General features: G+C 39.9%; 1 protein-coding gene across 1 annotated transcript in view; it reads right to left on the bottom strand.

Annotated features, from left to right (window-relative positions):
- Positions 1 to 16,526, bottom strand: part of zgc:56231 (uncharacterized protein LOC406257 homolog) — a 52,425-nt gene that overhangs the window by 18,898 nt on the left and 17,001 nt on the right. The window contains exons 9-13 of the mRNA XM_041189270.1: positions 16,212 to 16,388; positions 13,964 to 14,075; positions 13,719 to 13,790; positions 6,388 to 6,534; positions 247 to 412 (exon numbers count right to left, since the gene is read on the bottom strand). Of these exons, the coding sequence (XP_041045204.1) occupies positions 247 to 412; positions 6,388 to 6,534; positions 13,719 to 13,790; positions 13,964 to 14,075; positions 16,212 to 16,388 (674 nt within the window). The remainder of the gene's footprint in view (positions 1 to 246; positions 413 to 6,387; positions 6,535 to 13,718; positions 13,791 to 13,963; positions 14,076 to 16,211; positions 16,389 to 16,526) is intronic.

The raw sequence follows: 16,526 nt of genomic DNA, 5'->3' as shown, positions 1-16,526 counted from the left end.
AAACTTGGTTGAATGTACAATTTTTTTGCCTTTAATAATCAGTGTTTCATTTGCAAAGTCTTTGACCAACAGTACAGAAATAAGCAAATAGAGAATTTCAATAATTTATACAGGTATTCATTTGAATTGAAAAATGTTACACATTTGTATGTAGCTTTTGACCTTAAGCATTCAAGAAAGTTTCCTTTTAAAATGCAGGACATTGCCTTCAAGAGGCAAGACAAAAACCAATAAAAGACACCTTACCTGCTTAGCAATTGCTGAAAATTTCAGGACATGGAGAGTTTCATCATACATGGAAGCACACTGGTTTATATTAATAATCATACAAGCTTTGCCTTTGCCACAAAAGAAAGCTTGAAAGAGACGCGTCAACTTGCACTCTCGGAAAGGGACAACAATTGATTTCAGTCTAGCAGCAAAAAGAATAGGTCATTAAAAACAGCACACAAATGGAGATTTCAGAATACAAGTCCTTCCATTGCAAATAACAGGCCTTTTCCAAAAATTAAAAAAAGACAATTTTTAAAAAATAAAAACGAAGCATTACTTTGAGATAACTTCACTGGGAATAAGCAGAAAACAGCATTCTACTTTGCGCACCACCAACCTACTTTGGCAGAGTTGGACAGAGTGAGCATGGATCTACGAAAGGGAAATCATGCTTGACAAATCTACTGGAATTTTTTGAGTAGAGTTGATGAGGGGGAGCCAGCGGATATGGTTTATTTGGATTTTCAGAAGGCTTTCGACAAAGTCCCACATTGGAGATTAGCCTGTAAAATTAAAGCGAATGGGATTGGGGGTAATGTAGTCAGATGGATAGAAAACTGGTTGGCAGACAGGGAACAAAAAATAGGAATAAACAGGTCTTTTTCCGAATGGCAGGCAGTGACTAATGGGGTACCACAGGGGTCGGTGCCAGTGCCCCAGTTCTTCACAATATTTAATGATTTAGATGAAGGAACTAAATGTAATATCTCCAAATTTGCAGATGACAAAACTGGGTGGGAGGGTGAACTGTGAGGAGGATGCAGAGATGCTTCAGTATGATTTGGACAAGCCGAGTGGGCAAATACATGGCAGATGCCTTTTAACGTGGATAAATGTGAGGTTATCCACGTTGGTGGCAAAAAGAGGAAGGCAGATTATCTGAATGGCTATAAATTGGGGGGGGGAAACGCGCAATGAGACCTGGGTGTCCTCATACACCAGTCACTGAAGGTAAGCTTGCAGGTGCCGCAGGCAGTAAAGGCAGCAAATGTTATGTTGGTCTTTATAGCAAGAGGATTTGAGTACAGGAACAGGGATGCCTTGCTATAATTCTACAGGGCCTTGGTCAGACCACACCTGGAATATTGTGCGCAGTTTTGGTCTCCTTATCTGAGGAAATATGTTCTTGCTATAGAGGGAGTGCAATGAAGGTTTACCAGACTGGTTCCTAGGATGGCAGGACTGGCGGATCTCAGAAATCCAATAAAATTCTAGCAGGACTCAACAGGGTGTTCCCAATGGTGGGGGAGTCCAGAACCAGGGGTCATAGTCTGAGGATACGAGGTAGACCATTTAGGACTGAGATGAGGAGAAGTTTCTTCACCCAGAGAGAGTGGTGAGCCTATGAAATTCTCTACCACAAAGTAGTTGAGGCCAAAACAATGCATGTTTTCAAGGAGGAGTTAGATATAGCTCTTGGAGCAAAAGGGATCAAAGGATATGGGAAGAAAGCAGGAGCAGACTGTTATGGGGAGAAAGTGGGAGCAGGCTACTGAGTTGGATTATCAACCATGATCAAGATGAATGGCGGAGCAGGCTCGAAGGGCCAAATAGCCTACTTCTGCTCCTATTTTCTATGTTTCTATGTAAGGGATAAGGCAGGGAACTACAGGCCAGTCAGTCTAACCTCAGTGGTGGGGAAACGATTGGAAGCAATTCTGAGGGACAGAATTAATCTACACTTGGGATTAATCAAGGACAGTCAGCATGGTTTTGTTAAGGGGAGGTCATGTCTGACCAATTTGATTGAATTTTTCAAAGAAGTGACCAGGTGTGTAGATTAGGGCAATGCACTTGACGTAGTCTATCTGGACTTCAGCAAGGCTTTTGATAAAGTCCCGCATGGGAAACTGATAATGAAGGTAAGAGTCCATGGGATCCGAGGCAATTTGGCAAATTGGATCCAGAATTGGCCGAGTGGCAGGAAGCAGAGGGTGATGGTCAAGGGGTATTTTGTGACTGGATGCCTGTATCCAGTGGGGTTCCATAAGGATCGGTATTGGGTCCCTTGCTGCTTGTGCTATATATACACATACATGATTTAGACTTGAATGTAGGAGGGTTGATCATTAAGTTGGCAGATGACATGAAAATTGGTGGGGTGGTAAATAGAGAGGATAGCAGGCTTAGATTACAGGAGGGTATACACGGGCTGGTCAGAGGCAAATGGAACTTAACCTGATAAGCGTGAGGTGATGCACTTGGGCAGGACAAAAGGCATGGGAATATACCATGAATGGTAGGACCCTGGGAAGTACCGGAGGATCAGAGGGACCTTGGTGTGCATGTTCACTGGTTCCTTCAGGTAGCAGGACAGATTGATAAAAGGTGGTTAAGAAGGCAAATGGGATCCTGGCCTTTATTGGCCAAGGCATAGGATATAAGAGCAGGGAGGTTATGCTGGAACTGTACAAAACGCTCGTTAGGCCACAGCTAGAGTATTGCGTGCAGTTCTGGAATCCACATTATAGGAAGGATGTGATTGCAGTAGAGTGCAGAGGAGATTTACCAGGATGTTGCCTGGGCTTGAGAGTTTTAGTTATGAGGAGAGATTGGATAGATTGGGTTTTTTCCCCTGCAGCAGAGGAGATTGAGGGGGGACATAATCGAGGTGTATAAAATTATGAAGGGCATAGATAGGGTAGACAGGAAGGGACTTTTCCCCTTGGTGGAGGGATCAATAACCAAAGGGCATAGATTTAAGGTAAGATGCAGGAGGAAGAATTTTTTCACCCAGAGGGTGGTGGGACTCTGGAAATCACTGCCTGAAAGGTTGGTAGAAGGAGAAACCCTCATAACATTTAAGTAGTATTTAGATATGCACTTGCAATGCCATGGCATACAAGGCTATGGGCCTAGTGCTGGAAAATGGGATTAGAATAGTTAGGTACTTGTTTGACCAGCGTAAACCCGATGGGCCAAAGGGCATTTTTCTGTGTAGACCTCTGACTATGAAAACAGATGGTGACAGGAAGGGATAGTGTACAGAAATATAGCAGTAAATCAATAGATGAGACTAAAAGGTTATATATAAAAGGAATCAAACTAAAGGCTCTGTATCAGAATGCTTGAAGCATCTGAAACAAAACAGATAAACTGAGAGCACACAAAGAAATAAGTATGATTTGATAGCCATTACAGAAACATGGCTGCAAGAGGACATGAATTGGGACCCGAATATTAAAGGGTAAATGACATTTTAGGAAACAAGGAAAAGGTAGAGGGGTGACTATTAGTTAATGATGGTATGACCATCATTAGGGATGACCAGAGTTCAGGAAACCAGGATGTGAAAACAGTTTGGCTAGAGACGCGAAATGGTAAAGGCAAGAAGTCACTTATGGGAGCCATGTACAGGTCCCCTAATAGTAACCACATAGCAGAATGAGGAATAAAGGTAGCTTGTCAGAAAGCCACAGCGATAATCACGGGAGATTTTAATATACATATAGACTGGAAAAGTCAGATGGGCAAAGGTAGCCTAGATGAGGAGTTCTGGGATAGTTACTTAGAACAGGAGAGAGCTGGCTATACTAGACCTGGTATTGTGCAACGAGATGAGATTAATTAATGATCTCATTGCAAAGGCATCCCTAGGTAGCAGTGACCATAATATCATTAAATTTTACATTCAGTTTGAGGGAGAGGGGAGTAGGTCTAAGACTATGTTTTCAAACTTAAATAAGGGCAATTATGAGGGCATGAAAGCAGAGCTGGCTAAAGTAAATTGGCAAATTAGGTTAAGGGATAGGTCAATAGAGATGCAGTGGCAAATATTTAAAAGGAGATATTTCAGAATACACAGTAGGTATATCCCAACAAGTAACAAAAAGTCCAAGGGACACACCATCTGTGGTTAACAAGAAAGGTTAACGATAGTATCAAACTTAAAGAAAAAGCATATAATTGTGCAAGATAGGTGAAAGGCCAGAAGATTGGACAGAATATAAAAAGGAATAGCAAAGGATGACTAAAAGATTAATAAGGAGGGAAAAAGTCGAGTACAAGAGAAAGCTAGCTAGTAATATAAAGACAGATAGTAAGGATTTTTTATCAATATTTAAAGAAAGAAACAAGTTCACAAAGTGAGCATTGGTCCGATAGAAAGTCAGTCTGGAGAAACGATAATGGAAAACAAGGAAATAGCAGATGAATTGAACAGGCATTTTGCATCAGTCTTCATTATAGAGGATACAAGTAACATTACAGAAGTAGCTATAAATCAGGAAATGGAAAGGAAGGAGGAACTCAGGAAAATTACAACCACCAGAGAAGTGGTACTGAGTCTGTTATTGGAGCTGGGCTGACAAGCACCTGAATCCTGAGGGACTTCATCCTATGATCTTAAAAGAGGTGGCTAGTGAGATAGTTGATGCATTGGTTTTAATTTTCCAAAACACACCAGATTCAGGGAAGGTTCATTAGGTTGGAAGATAGAAAATGCAACTCCATTATTCAAAAAGGGGAGGTGACAGAGAGCAGGAAACTACAGGCCAGTTAGCTTAACATCTGTCATAAGGAAAATGTTAGAAGCTATTATTAAAAGTTATAGCAGGGCACTTGGATAAGTTCAAGGTAATCAGGCAGAGTCAACATGGGAAGCAGCAGATGTACTGTACTTAGATTTCCAGAAGGTTTTGATAAAGTGCCAAAAGGTTATTGTGGAAAATAAAAGCTCATGGAATAGGGGATAATATATTGACATGGATAGAAGATTGCTTCCTATTAGCCAGCCAGAGAGTAGGCATAAATAGGTCTTCTTCAGGTTGGTAAGATGTAATGAGTTGTGTGCCACAGGGATCAGTGCTGGGATGCCAACTGTTTACAATTTATATAAATGACTTGAATGAAGGGATAGAAGGGATGGTTACCAAACTTGCTGATGACAAAAGATAGGTAGGAAAGTAAGCTGCAAAGAGGACATAAGGAGGCTACAAAATAGATAGGTTAAGTGAGTGGGGAAAGATCTGGCAAATGGAGTATAACGTGGGAAAATATGAAAATATCTATTTCTGTAGGAAGAACAAAAGAGGCATATTATCTAAATGGTAAGAGATTGCAGAGCTCAGATGCAGAGAGTTCTGGGTGTCTTAGTGCGTGAATTACAAAAGGCTACTATGCAGGTACACCAAGTAATTAGGAAAGCTAGTAGAACGTGTATCATTTATTGCAAGGGGAATTGAATACAAAAGTGGGGAAGTTATGCTTCAGTTATACAGAACATTAGTGAACCCACACCTGGAGTACTGTGTACAGTATTGGTCACCTTTTGTAAGGAAGGATGTAAATGAGTTGGAAGCAATTTAGAGAAAGTTTACCAGATTGATACCTGAACTGGACGGGTTGTCTTATGAGGAAAGATTGGACAGGCTAGGCTTGTATTCGCTAGAATTAAGAGTAAGAAGCGATTTGATTGAAACATAAGATCCCAAAGGTGTCTTGACAGGGTGGATGTGGACAGGATGTTTCCTCTCATTGAGAATCTAGAACTAGGGGGTCACCCATTTAAAATGGAGGGGAGATGAAATTTTCTGAGGGTTGAGAGTCTTTGGAACTCTTCTTGAAAAAAGCGGTGGGAGCAGAGTCTGAATACTTTTAAAGGAAATGGTGGATAGATTCTTGGTAAGCAAGGAAGTGAAAGTTTTAGGGTAGGCAGGCTACAGATTTGAGGTTGAGATCATCAGATCAGGTCATTATCTTATTAAATAGCGAGGAAAGCTTGAGGGTCCTAATCCTGCTCCATGTTCATATGATTGTACCTGAACTTTTTCCTCTTTGAAGGTCACCCACATAAAATCAGGAAATTAAGAGACAAGCTGGATCCTCCAGCTTTTAATATATTAAAACATATATACTTTTGCCCAAGGTAAGTAACTGAAATCTGTTTTTAAAAATGCTTTTCTAAAAAAGTCAGAACCATTACATTTCTTAAAAAATGAATATTGATTTTTTTCTTGGAAAACAAACTGCAGGATATTCAGTTTGCCCTACATTAAAAATAATTAACCCACTGTTTAGATTAAAAACACAACTAGGTTTCACAGTACAATAACTTAACTCCAATGTTTCCACTTACTAACTTCATCCAAGAGATCTATTTATTTCCATACTTACTTATTCTGCTGCTTCTGTCTGAGAGCAGAAATACATTTGCCAAGGATAAGGAGAGATGTATTAATGTTTCCTGCTTCCTTCAGTCGATCGCCAAAAGATTGTGCTTTGGCACACCGCTCTGACCCAGCCAAATCACATAAGACAAGCCTATGCTCAGTAAAAACAGAAATTCTTAGACACTGACAAAAGTAAATTTCCCCTTCAAAGCCAAATATTGTCAAAGCTATCAACCCATTTGCTAGGTGTCAGCTATGGCTCGGTGTTAAGACTCTTGCCTCAAGGGCAAGAAACTTGCAGGTTCAAACCCCTGTCTGAAATTGTGCGCTCCAGGCTATGGCTTCAGGCAATAATGGAGGGGTGCAGCACTGTTAGAGGTACCATATTTGGATGGAGACATTAAAGAGGCCCCTTTTGCCCACTTAATTGAGTGTCAAAATATCCCATGGTTTGATTTTGAAGAGCAGGGCAGTTCTCACCTGTATCCTGGTCAATAATTATCCCTCAAACAGATTCTGATCATTTCTGTTATATGTTTGTTTGCAGTGTTACACTTGACTACATTTCAAAAGTATTTTGTAGTTTATTGAAAATCGCAGACTGTGTGTTTTGTCTGCTTAAGGTACCATACCCATATACTAGCAGGGGGAGTCTGGGAAGAGAGAATAAGCAGGTGGTGTAGGAGGAATGCTTCCTACTGAATCTTACCTGCTTCTTACTGGTGGTGATAAAGAAGGTAAAATATAGGAAACGTTGCTTTCAGGTATGAAACTTCTGGAAGCAGTTTGCCTGAATTCTGCAGACAGCATTTTAGTTGGAGATTATGGGAACAATGAAGCTGTAAGCTATTGCTAGACAAAAATGGAGGCACTCCACTCAGGAAGAGCAAGAGGAAGGCCTACACAGTATGCAAAAACCTGCAGGAATAATCTGATCTTTAGAGATGAAGGATCCCAGATCGTTGGTCATGCACTGTGTTGCTGATATGACAAAAGGAAAAGGCCTTACTCCTCCATTAAAGAGATGATGAATTGGAAGGTATTTTTTGAGACACTTAGACATTTTCATCTTGCCCAGACTATGACTCAAGAAAAAAGACTAAACTTATTTCACAGCCAAGAAAAATGCAATATGAAACAATTGTCTTGTGTACTAAGGAGCAAAAGTTAGATGATTGAACAATATCACACATGATAGCAACCAAGTACAACTTTGGCAATATTGAGTATGTCAAAATCAAAACAAATAAAATCAAATTTTGTCTCCTCAACTACAACAAAAAGAACTCAAGAAAGCAAGCTGGGAGTTAGCAAGATCATTATTCACCAGAGTCCAGAGCTACCAAAGTTGAGGCTGTCAACAGTAACTACCTTATTCCAAGCTCAAATCTTGCAACTCTGTTCATGGAGATCATCTGCAAAGCAACAACAGCCATCTCAGACTTACAACTTTTTTAAAAAATTATTCTTTTGTGGGATAGGGGCGTCGATGGCAAGATCAGCCTTTAATGCCCATCCCTAATTGCCATTGAGAAATACTGGTGAGCCACCTTCCTGAGCCGCTGCAGCCCATGTCATGGCCGTACACCCACAGTGCTGTGAGGAGGGGAATTCCAAGACTTTGACCCAGTGACAGTGAAGGTACAGCGATATAGTTCCAAGTCAGTATGATGTGTGGCTTGGTGGGGAAGTTCCCATACATCTGTTACCGTTTTTCTTCTAGGTGGAGGTGGTTATGGATTTGGAAGGAGCCTTGATGAGTTGCTGCAGTACATCATTTAGATGGTGCACCCTGCTACCACTGAGTTGATAGTAGAGTCAGTGAATTTTAAAGTGGTGGATGATGTGCCAGTTAAGCCGGCTTTGTCTTGGATATTGTTGAGCTTTGAGCATTGTTGAGCTGCATTCGTCCAGGCAAGTGGAGATTATTCCATCACACTGCTGACTTGTACCTTGTAGGTGGACAGACTGGGGACTCAGGTGGTGAGGTGAGTTACTTGCTGCAGAATTCCAAGCCTCTAACATGCTCTTGTAACCAAAGTATTTATATGGCTGGTCCAGTTCAGTTTCTGGTCAATGGTAACCCCCAGGATGTTGATAGTGGGGAATCATGGTAACGACATTGAATGCAAAGCACATTTCCACTGTTGTGCTTATCCACAATGGACAGGGCATCCTGCTCTCGTAGAAAACTTTTTGCTAGCTAAATAATAAAGACCAATACCATCAGAAGGATGCCACATGCAATGTGCACATACCATAGCAAGAGGTTGAGGGAAGTATCCCATGAAGAGGAGCATGATCCCAAATTTTTTGTGCTCTTTGGACACAGCAACCAGTGACATGTGACAGTGACCATTAGCAGTTTAGACATAGATGCTTGCATAAATACAGGAGCATCAGTCAACATCACAGGAGTTAAAACATTCAAAAATTTAGGATTGCCCCAGTTTCTGCAAACCAGGCAATACAAAAATTTCTGTTTACAGCTGTGACAAACCACCGAAAGTTCGCAGGACACTGGAACAAATGCTGTTTGTTGTGTCATATCTGGCAAATGTTCCAGCACAGCAACAGATCAGCACATGATTGCAGTCACATGTGTGATTCCAATGCATAACATCCTTGAATTGTATAGTGATCACTTCATTGGTACCAGCAAACTGAAAGGCGTTACACGCATAAGTGCCCTCAGTCATGCATCAACAGCAACAAACACTTTCATATCAGAAAGCAGACATTTGACTGGACATTGAGGAAGTTGGGGGAAAAGCATATTCCTTGGGTCTCATCCATACACATCACCAAGAAACCCAAGAGCAAGAACCAAATTAGAATTTTTTTTATATGAACATGAAAGACACTTGACGTTCAATGATATCAGAGAGTAAATGGTGCTAAACTTGACCTCAATGTGGGCCACCATCAAATTGAGCTTGCAGAACAATGCTGCAGTATTCTCCACTCAGCTAGCGAGGATAGACATAAATGGATCTTTTTCCGGTTGGTAGGATGCAACGACTGGATCAGGGCTGGGGCCTCAACTATTTGCAATTTATAGAAGTGACTTGGATGAAGGGACAGATGGTACGGTTGCACAATACGCCGATGGCACCAAAGATAGGTAGGAAAGCAAGTTGTGAAGAGGACAATAAGGAGGCTACAAAGTGACAAATAGGTTAAGTGAGTGGGCAAAGACCTGGTAAGTGGAGTATAATCTGGGTAAATGTGAAATTGTCTATTTTGGCAGGAAAAATAAAAAGGCAGATTATCTAAAATGGTGAGAGATCACAAAGCTCAGATTCATAGGGATCTGTGTATCCTAGTGCATGAATCACAAAAGGTTAGTATGCAGGTACAGCAATGAATTAGGAAAGCTAATAGAATGTTACCGTTTATTAAGAGGGGAATTGAATACAAAAATAGGGAGGTTATGCTTCACTTGTACAGGGCATTGGTGAGACCACATCTGGAGTATTGTGTACTGTATTGGTCTCCTTATTTAAAGGAAAAATGTGAAAGCATTAGCAGTTCAGAGAAGATTTACTAGGCTAACAGGAATAGGCAGGTTGTCTTATGAGGAAAGGTTGGACAGGTTAGGTTTGTATCCACTGGAGTTTAGAAGAGTAAGATGACTTGATCAAAACCTTTAAGATCTTGAGGGGTTTTGACAGGGTGGATGTTTCCTGTTGTGGGAGAATCTAGAGCTAGGGGTCATGGTTTAAAAATAAGGGGTTGCTCATTTAAGACAGATGAGAAGAAATTTTGCGATGGTCATGAGTCTTTGGAATTCTCTCCTTCAAAAGGTAGTGGAAGCAAGGTCTTTGAATATTTAAGGCAGAACTAGATAAGTTCTTGTTAAGTAAGGAGGTTCTTGATAAGTAAGGTGTAAAAGGTTATCAAGGGTAGGCAGGAGGTTACAATCAGATCCGCCATGATTTTATTGAATGACAGAGTAGGCTTGAGGACCAAGCGGCCTACTCCTGGTTTGTATGTAGATTGGACATTTGATACAGGAGGCTCGATTGAGTCAATTCAGCAGCTGTGGTATTTCAGCACATGATAAAATCTGCACTTCTGGGCTTGAAAAGACACTGAACATCAGTGGTGACATTCTCCTCTATAGTCACACAAAGTGAACTCCAGACACCATCACAAATGCTACAGATTCTATGAACGTGCAGAAATTTTGGAGTCTCCGGACTTAACATCGAGTTCAACAACTTCAGACTATGGACTCTCTCCTCCATCCCCAACCCTTTTTGATCCCTCCCTTATTTCTATATTTTTTACCCCACTTTTTTCATTATTAATTTTTAAAATTTATTTCCATTTTTATTCATTATTTTATTCTCAGCCTTTTTGATCTTTCTTCCCACCACTGTCCCCTTCCCCCCCACCCCCACTAGAGCCATGTGTCACTTTCCAGCGTGCTTACCCGGGTCCGGCCATTATCACGTTGTTTTCCACTCAATGTCACCATTGGCACTACCTTTAGTCAGTACCACCACTATTATCCCTTTGTTTATGACATCTTTCGCAATCTCTCCTTGGCCTCCACCTATCGCTGGCCTTCTATCCAGCTTCAACTGTTTCATCCCCCCCCCCCTTAAAAACGGTATATATTTCACTACATTTCTACTTCCCTTTAGCTCTAAGTGTCGTTATACGGACTTGAAACGTTAACTCAGTCTTTCTCTCCACCGATGCAGTCAGACCTGCTGAATTTTTCCAGCATGTTTTGTTTTTGTTTCAGATTTCCAGCATCTGCAGTATTTTGCCTTTATCTTAGAAATTGTCTTTGTTCAAGGTAAGGTTATAAGTGCCCATTCAATGAAAAATTTGAATTCTTTGATCATATATTCAGTGGTGAAGGAGTATCACTTGATCCATGGAAAGTTGAAGTTATCATAAATGCTGCAGATTCTACAATGTGTAGGAATTCTGGAGTCTGCTTAAATTCATCAGGTAATGTAGTCACTTCATTCCTGACCTCACTATGTTATCTTCCCCCTACTATGCAATCTGACGAGACGCACAAAGTGGGAGTGGACCAAATCACACAAACAGGCTGTAAATCAGATCAAACAGTAGTCAGAAAGTCACACAAATCCCTACTTTAATCCTGGAGAAAAAAAAAATAAATCACCCAGCCAGTCATGGATGGCAAGCCCAATTCACTTCAGTGCAGAAAGACATGACGGGTGACCTATCAATCGTTGCGATGGCAAGCAGGTTGCCAATGCCTGTGGAGCAATGTTATTTGCAAACAGAATGAGAAGCACTAAATCAGAGGGTATCTTACAGTTTTGTTTCCACTTGTATAGATGCAAGTAATAACTGATTGCACAATATAAATAAGCTTATTCAACAATCCACATAGCAAACACCAACTTGAATAGAGCATTGGATATTTGATCTACAAGAAAGTATATAAATTCCACGTCAAGTATCAGCCAAGCAAGCTCAACCCAGCAGACTATCTTTCACAACATCCGTTGCCGACAGTCAGTCCTAGTAGTCCTTTTAAAAAAAAAAGGCTGCCAAATAACAATGTGGTGCCAAAGCCACTAAAACTAACTGACAGAGCAGCAACAGAAGATCAGGTGTTGCAACAATGTGTGACAGCTATGGAATCAAGAAACTGGAAAGATGCGATTGAGAGTCTACAGACAAAAAACACCCACTCAAGTACTTCACATACTTCATTGCCAAAGCATTTTGGGACATTCTGAACAGCACTTTCTGAATGGCACTATGCAAATACAAGATTTTTTTTTTAAAAAAACCTTGTTTTCAATTTTTTAGTGAAAAAGGTCCATTTGGATTATTCTTTTGAGAGTAGAGGTAGTTAAGAGGAAACCTAATAAAGTTATTCAATATTAGGAATGCTAGAATTCTAAAGTAAAATCAAAAAAATTTGGAAATGCTCAGCAGGTTAGCCAGGATCTGTGGGGACAGAAACAGAGTTAACTTTCAGGTCAATGTTCTTTTAGAAGACTGACCTGAAACATTGGCTGGGATTGTCTCAAAAAGGGGCAAATTCCAACACCCAGACCATATGTGGGTCCTAAGCTTACATGGGCAGACAGCAGAACCGCGCGAGCAATCCTTCTGGAGGCAGCCTCTTAATGAATGGCTGGCCCAGCGACAGCATAAGTAAGATGGCAGGTTGGCTACCTTTACTTTCTACCACATGTGGGCGATTGGATAGGTGGGGAGGATGGTTTCACAACTCTGGGGGCAGCAAAGGGCTAGGTGTGCAGCCTTTGATATCCAGGTGCCCTCCTTGGGCTTTGGTGCTTCTGGCTCCAATTGCCACTCCATTCCACTACCCTGCCTCATCTTCCTGGGCTTTAATTGGCTGCCTGCCTTGGTCTACTCGAACAGAGGAGCGTTCCAGCATTTTCTCTCTATTTCAAACTACGGAGAAGAAAACAAACTGTTTCCTCAGGCAAGTGGGTTGAAAAGCAGGTGATGATTTTAAATAACTAGCGGAGAAGTGGGGAGAATTCCACCACAACCTCCTAGAGAGTTGAGATCTAGAATATATTAACTGAAAAGGGCGGTGTGATGGGAGCAGATTCCACAGGTACTTTCAAAAGGGCAATTGCACATGCGATGGTAGTGTGTTAAAAATCACTTAGAGTCTGGGTTGCTATGCCAATATGCAAGTTGCATTCCAGAGCGATGGATAGTGGTAGTAGAGGCTCCAACCTTTTTTCTAATCACATGGCCCACTAGGAATCAATCCTGCTTCTACTGCCTGCAATTGGAGGATTTGAAGGTTGCTTATCAACTTGTTTGGCTATGTTATGAATGCGCTTCCCTGACCACAGAGTCCTGGGATTGAACACAAATCCAGAGCTTCTGACTCAGGTGGTAAGGATGTTACCCACTGCGCCACAACACCTCCACAATTGGATATGTATTTGAAGAGAATAATCTGCAGTGTTCTGGGGTAAAAGCTTGGAAGTCGTTCTAAACTGAACAGCTCTTTCAAAGCCAGCACAAGCGTGATGGGTTGCATGCCTTCCTTCTGTGCCAAGATTCTGATTGCTACAATCAAGGGCAATTAGGTGATGGGAAATAAATGCTGGCCCAGCTAGTGACACCCACATCCCATGAAAGAAAAAAAAATCCAATTTTGTGTCAGTGAAAATAAATCAATCATTCTTTAGCTTTTCATCAAATAAAACATTCTAATATGATGCTTTGGTACAGAACAGCATACAGATTCAAGGCAGGTTTTGTTTCAGCTTCAATATACAAAAAAGGTCCAATTGCAATAAGATGCAAAAATTGAATAATTGTAATTTAAAAAAGTTAACTCACTCAGAAGTCCTTATTACATAGGGCTCATCTTCACCAATTATTTCCATCAGTCGAATGGAGAATATACTGTGACTGTAAAAAAGTAATTTGAGTAATTAGATTTTATCTAATGGTAAGATTCAAAATTGTATATCATGGAATTAGTTTTGACAAATCACCAAAAATCTTAATTGATTAACAGAATAAAAATTAAAGTTTAAAACAATTTCAATTTAATGTAGTAACAGTAAGAATTATACATATACCTTCTGCTTGATTGTTGATTTATTTTGGTGCAAGCCAAACTTCGATTTTTATTTCCTATTTTCAGGAACTTGAAAGCTTCATCTGAGCTGGTAATGTTGATCCACTTTAGATCTAAAATATTTCAGACAATTGAATCACATTTTAGCCATGTTAAAACAAATTACATGGGCATTCAACTTCTGGAAACAGTTAGGAATTCATACATTTGAATAGAAATCAGCTAAATACAAAAACACACTTTTTCTATCCTTTTCCTGATTACCAGATCTCCAGTATCCCAGCAAAGCAGGTATTTTTTAAATTTATGATCCAGATAGCCAATGTTATTAAACTATAAAAAGAATTAGACAAGCTTCATCCTCAAAAATTACTAGACATTCAAAACAAGTACACTTTCCAACAAGAGTCAAATAATAATTCAGAGCAAGAACCCTAACTAATTTTCCTTTCTCAGTCCTGATGTCAGGTTGACTTAGCTGGTCAATTCTGTGTCAAAAGGACTACTTGCTCAAATTCTGGGTGTCTACTTAGAACCAGAGATGATGTCCCATTGCTGTAGGTGCTAAATAAAGGCCCCATCCTGACTATTTGAAAAGAACAACTTTCTCCCAGTGTCTTAAATCAACATCCACCTCTCAGGCAGTGCCACCATAAACAAATTGTTCATGTTAATAAAAAAGCAAAATGTTGCTAATGCTGTAAATCAAATAAAAATAAAAACTGCTCTAAATACTCAGCAAAATCAGGCAGCATCTGCTGAAAGGAAAAAATGTTAACATTTCAGGTCAAGGTTACCTTTCATCAGAACAGAAGAAATAAATCTAATAGGTTTTAAGCCAGCGGAATTTGAACCTTTTAAATCTTTTTTATTTAAAAAAATACAATGGTGCATTATGAATTCCTTTTTATGTACATTTTGTCTGAGTTCCTGGTAGATGAAGGATTAACATTAGATGCATCAGGAAGTACAACCTGCATGGGTCAAGCTAAAATCAGAACACAATCCACCCACACATGCGGTTAAGGAAATGCTGTTCGGTAAAGGCTACAAGTCGTGACCATGGTGCATGGTAACAATTGATGAGTTAAAGTAAACATTGACGGAAAGATAAGATCTGGACAACACCACAACAGGACACAATAACACAAGAGCTCACAGCTACAGGGGATAAAAAGAAAGAACAGAACGGACTTGAGAGCTTGTTGCATCAATTTGAAGATGACATCGGAAGAAGCAAAAGAAATGGCATCATGAGCCATCTAGCCACTAAAGTCAGTGGGAACCCAGAACCATCTGAACTAGAGCGTATCATTTACCTTTGTTTAAGCATTGCTTAATAAATTGTCCTGATACCATGATATCAAGTGTCTCCATGTCCAAAATTTATTGTCTGGTCTCTGAACTACTTACAAAAAGATCAAAAATAAAAGGGAAGGTCAGTGATAGGGGGTACAAGAGATTAAACAACAAAATATTTCATGGTACAAAAGCTGACTCTGCAGGAAGTATGTCCAAGCTTCCTGTCACTTGTCATTTTAATTCTTTATCTTGCCCCCACTCTGACCTGTATGGTCTGCTACAGTATTCCAGTGAGACTCAGTGCAAACTTGATGAAAAGCACCTCATCTTTTAACTCAGCAATCTTACAACCTTCAACATTGGACTCTCAACAATTTTAGATCATAACCTCTGCCTTCATCTTGTTCTGTGTTTTTGTTTTGGCTGGTTCAATCTGGTCTCATTTATTTCTTCATCTCTTCACAATGCATTCAGATGGCTGTTAAATAACCATTAACACACCATCTGGAAACATCTTTTGTCTCTTTACTGCATCCATTGCCACTCTTTTTCATGAAATATTATTTAAACTCTTGCGCCTTCCACCCTATAAGAGCTTTTCTTTTGTTCTTCCTGCCCGTCCTCCCCTTCCATTGGCTGAAAATTTTTACATTTCTATGTTTCTTCGGTTCTAATGAAAAGGTCATCATGACTTGAAATGTTAACGCCATTTCTCTCCACAGACCCTAACATTTCCAACATTTTTTATTTCATTCACATTAAATGCTGTTTACAGGACAGAAAAAAATGTCTACATTGTTTGCCAAATGTTAATAAGTAGTAACCCTAGCAGGAATCAAGACTTGGATAATTTTTGGTTTACCACTATATAGAATGGTCTTTACCCAAATTTCATGTTAAATCTTAGCATTTTTTAAAAATATAAACACTAAGTTATTAGGCTATACCTTTAACATAGCTATTTCCTTTTTGATCTTCACAGACTCGCAGGTTTTGACGTTTCTGGCTTTTTAAAGTTGGTACTGCATCCAATAGGTCGTACACATATTCATTGTAAATCTCACAAAATGAAACCCATACTGAATATTTTGGTGGTCTTTGATCAGCGAGACCCATAGCAGATGCTGTCAAGAGGAGTTTAGAATGACGTGTCATAAAAAAATTTGAAACACATCAAATAATTTAAAGCTTCCAATACTCAAGTCAGTTACTACATTAAATATTAGAGCAGATTAGGCAGATACCACCAATAATCTTATAGT

Source organism: Carcharodon carcharias, chromosome 6 (assembly GCF_017639515.1).
Source record: "Carcharodon carcharias isolate sCarCar2 chromosome 6, sCarCar2.pri, whole genome shotgun sequence".
Lineage (NCBI taxonomy): Eukaryota > Metazoa > Chordata > Chondrichthyes > Lamniformes > Lamnidae > Carcharodon > Carcharodon carcharias.
Note: the sequence above shows the minus strand (reverse complement) of the source record. Positions and strands in the feature narration are given on the sequence as shown.